Source organism: Scomber scombrus, chromosome 18 (assembly GCF_963691925.1).
Source record: "Scomber scombrus chromosome 18, fScoSco1.1, whole genome shotgun sequence".
Classification (NCBI taxonomy): Eukaryota; Metazoa; Chordata; class Actinopteri; order Scombriformes; family Scombridae; genus Scomber; species Scomber scombrus.
Genome location: NC_084987.1, coordinates 6,037,457 through 6,041,074, shown reverse-complemented (window position 1 = coordinate 6,041,074; position 3,618 = coordinate 6,037,457). Strand labels below are relative to the sequence as shown.

Here is a 3,618-nt window from a genome sequence, read left to right as displayed (position 1 = left end):
CGGATCCTTCATACGGCCTCCCCACACCGCATCAAGAGCACAAACGATTCATTCAAATCTTGTTAGTAAATTTGTCAAACGTATCTCATTGGTGGTGTGTTCCTTGCTCGTGAAAACAGCGTAAAAAATAAGCCAAAAAATACATTTGTAAAAGCTGCATTGAATCACAGTAACCTTTTCAACAACTGCAGAAACTTTTAGATGATCTTGTGTATCTAAAACTCAAAACGCAAACTTTACTTTAAATCCATGAAGACCTTAATATAGATTTAACTGAAATAAAAATTGAACATACACAATATAAAGCAAAGTGTCCTGAATTGGAGCCACTTCATCAAGAAATGTGTCACATCTTCTCTAAGAGATGTACCACTCATCTTTTTTGCTCAGTAGGGATTTCATGAGGGGTAACAGTGATGATAATGCATTTTAACTGTAAATGCTGCCATAATGATGGTAATACCTTGAATGTAAACCTCAGTAAAGCCAAATACAGGTATTATAACATATCATACTTTTTTCTCTCAGAAGTAAGACTCATTTTTCTCTGTGAGCTTGTTCCATTCACAAACACGCCCATCTCTAACAGCATTTCCTTTGGAATAGGGTGGGCGTGACGCGACACATACATCTTCTTTAGACTCTGGCTCATAGGCGAAGGTTTATAGTCCTTGCATAACTGTCCGCTCAGACTTGGAGCACATTTCACCTCCACTTTGAAGAAAAACTGGCCGTTATTCAGAGTACAGACATCCTCTTTCACCCCACTAAACAGACTTTGGTCACAGCCTCCCAGAAAGTCGTCGTCCCAGCCGCTGTCCTGATCCCAGACTTCAAATCTCACTTTATTTCCCGCTGACAAATCCTGGCTGCCCAGGTCGAAGATCATGTTCCAGTGTGGGTTGTTGTTGTTGTTAATGACAGGAGTACGCCTCTCCTTCTCCTTGTTGAAGAGCACTTTCACATAGCCGTCTGTGGAACTTGTGGTGTCTCCCCAAAGACCGGTCGCCCTTTTTACAGTTATGATGACACGTGCCATGCCCCTACGGGCCGGACAGCAGTCTGGGGTTACACCAGGGTTATTATGGCATTGGCAGACGCAGGGATCCCTCGAGTCGGTCTTGATGCCGGCCTGACAGCGGCTGCTGCAGTTCCTCAACAGGCCTTTCTCCAGGATGTAATGGCTAATGGCTGATCGCAGGTTCTTCCGAGCAGGGTTTTTGGCAGGCAGTAAGTCGTGCAGAGAGTCCAGAGAATATGAGATGATGTCTGGATTGAGTGGTAATGTGGTCAGCCATTCCTTGTAGGCTGATGGATTTTTATCAGAAGAGAAGAGAAGGTCTGGCTCCGTAGTATGGCCCCCCGTTATTTGTGTGAACCTGTAGAGAAGGAAGTTGTTCAAACAACTGATAGCCAGGGCAACGTTCAACAGCAGAAGAGCCCACAGCTTTTGGATGTCTAACTCTAGTCCATGAAGCCATTGCATGCAATATCAGTGGAATCAATATTGCCTTACATGATTTTCACAGTCTATACCATGTTTGGTTTGATCACAAATTTTATCTCTTTTCTTGTTGGAAATAGTTAGTGTACTTATTCAAGCATAAAATTAATACAACGTATCTGACAAAATATATAAGAAAAAGGTTCTGTACCTGTCGTTGAAGAGGCTGGAGAACGCTGACTTACTGTCTGTCTTCTCAATGTCCTTCTTGCAGTGTTTTGTTTCAGCAGTTATTGTCGCTTTGTAGGTAGCAGACGCCTCAACTCCCAGGCACATTCCCACCTCATTCGCACTGAGGCCCTCCAGGCTGGCCTGGCACTGCCTGATGCTGGTCACAGATTGAACACCTCCTCCCAATTTCACCTGGAAAGATAGATTTAAACACCATATGCTCAAACATATTGCTTTCTACAATTTCAATGTTGCAACCATGCCACCCACTTTGGTTTACCTTGGTGATGTAATGGGTCCCAAAGTCGTTAATCAGTTTATAAAACTGTTGCTTGTTCTCAGGGCAGTAGGTTTTGGGGAGCCTTTTCAATGCTTTTTTAAATTCTATGTGTAACTTGGGAGTCTTGGACACCCGATAGCTGTTTCCAGAGAGATACGAGACAAGAAAAGACAGACCACAATGAAACAAATATACACAAGTATTTCATTTAAACATTGAAGTTCATTAATTCTTCTCATTGCATTTATCTGCAAAAAACATGAATTCAAGCTCTGATCTTACCTGTAGTACTCACAGGACATGCTTTGGGTTGTGAAACTGAACTTGTCATTCTTTGTTTTCCCCATTGAGTATTCGGCCAGTTTAGAGTCACTGCCAGCCAACATGAATTTACCGCCTTTATCACCCTCATTTACCTCTAGACCGACCTTCCAGTCGTTTTCAACTGAAGATGTGCTGGAAGTGACTAGAGACTCACTGGATCGGTGAAGCGAGGTTGCCACGTTTGCACTGCAGGACTGCTTTGACCTCCAGTCCACTACTGACAAGGGGAGCTTTTGCTTTTTGTTCTCCAGGTAGGGGTTGGTACACAGGGTGCATGTTTTCTTCTTTCGTTTCCACCGATTCATATCGAGCACATAGGCTCCTTTACGTTCCATTTTCGTGATATCGAAGCCTTCCCCGGCCAAATTGGAACCTGGAGCAAAATCTGCATCTAGGCACTCTTTGGGTTTCCCATCTGTGCATGACTGATACGTACACTGAGGCAGGGACAGCATGAGGCCGGCACAGATGCAATGATTCAACAGAAACATGTTGATGTTAAGTTGGCTGACAGATGCGAACCTGAGAAAACATGAAGTTGAAAAAACATGAAGTTTCTTGTTGCACAGGACTAAACAACTATTAATTCCACACACATCAATGAACAGTTTATACTCAGTTCTAAATAACTTAACACCATATTCAGTCACTTCAGTAACTTCTCAGACAACTGCTGACTATTTCACTTTCAAAATGAACCTCCTACACTTATGACTGAATATCCCCTCCTTTTTTAAAAGCAGTATTTTAGAAAGTCGTTCCAGACATCGTTGTCATTAAATTCCCAAATGTTAAATATGTCGCTGTTTACCCCCTCTAAACGACACTATCCACTGAATATCTGTAATTTTAGACCTATCTCAAAAGCTGTTTACACCATGTTTAATGGATGGGAAAGATTAGAGAAGTGCCTCGCCTGTGTTGCGAGGCACCTGCAGGCACACAAAAAAAAGTTGCTGGAGCTTTGACTTTTTCCCTTGTCCATGCACCTTGGAAGTGAATTAAGTTGTGCCAGAAACCTCTAATATGCTTCTACAGCATTGACAAAGTTACATGACATCCATTAAATTTGGGTTTAATTACATTGAACAATGCACTTTGGCAGATGAGGTGTCCATGATTGTTCATTTTTCAGGCACTTACAATATATCTGAGCTTTCAGAAAAATCCCAGTTTCCCAGTTGTGCAGTCATAACGCTTTTCACAAGTGGGGAACTGGTAATTACAGTAACACCAAAATAACATGAAAGTGGCATAAACTCTTTAATAAAATGTTCCTTGATCTCAGCTCAGACTTCAGCACAGTGGACCACAATGTCTTAATCAGCTGTCTGGAAAA

The 3,618-nt window shown here is 42.2% G+C and overlaps 1 protein-coding gene across 1 annotated transcript; it reads right to left on the bottom strand.

Moving 5' to 3' along the window:
• LOC133999202 (perforin-1-like) lies at window positions 1–2,794 on the bottom strand. The gene is made up of 4 exons (XM_062438390.1): window positions 2,238–2,794; window positions 1,956–2,094; window positions 1,656–1,867; window positions 1–1,379 (listed from the first exon to the last, which is right to left on the bottom strand). The coding sequence occupies exons 1-4, from the start codon at window positions 2,768–2,770 to the stop codon at window positions 500–502; spliced, it is 1,764 nt and encodes a 587-aa protein (XP_062294374.1). The 5' UTR covers window positions 2,771–2,794; the 3' UTR covers window positions 1–499.
• Between the last annotated feature and the right edge of the window lie 824 nt (window positions 2,795–3,618).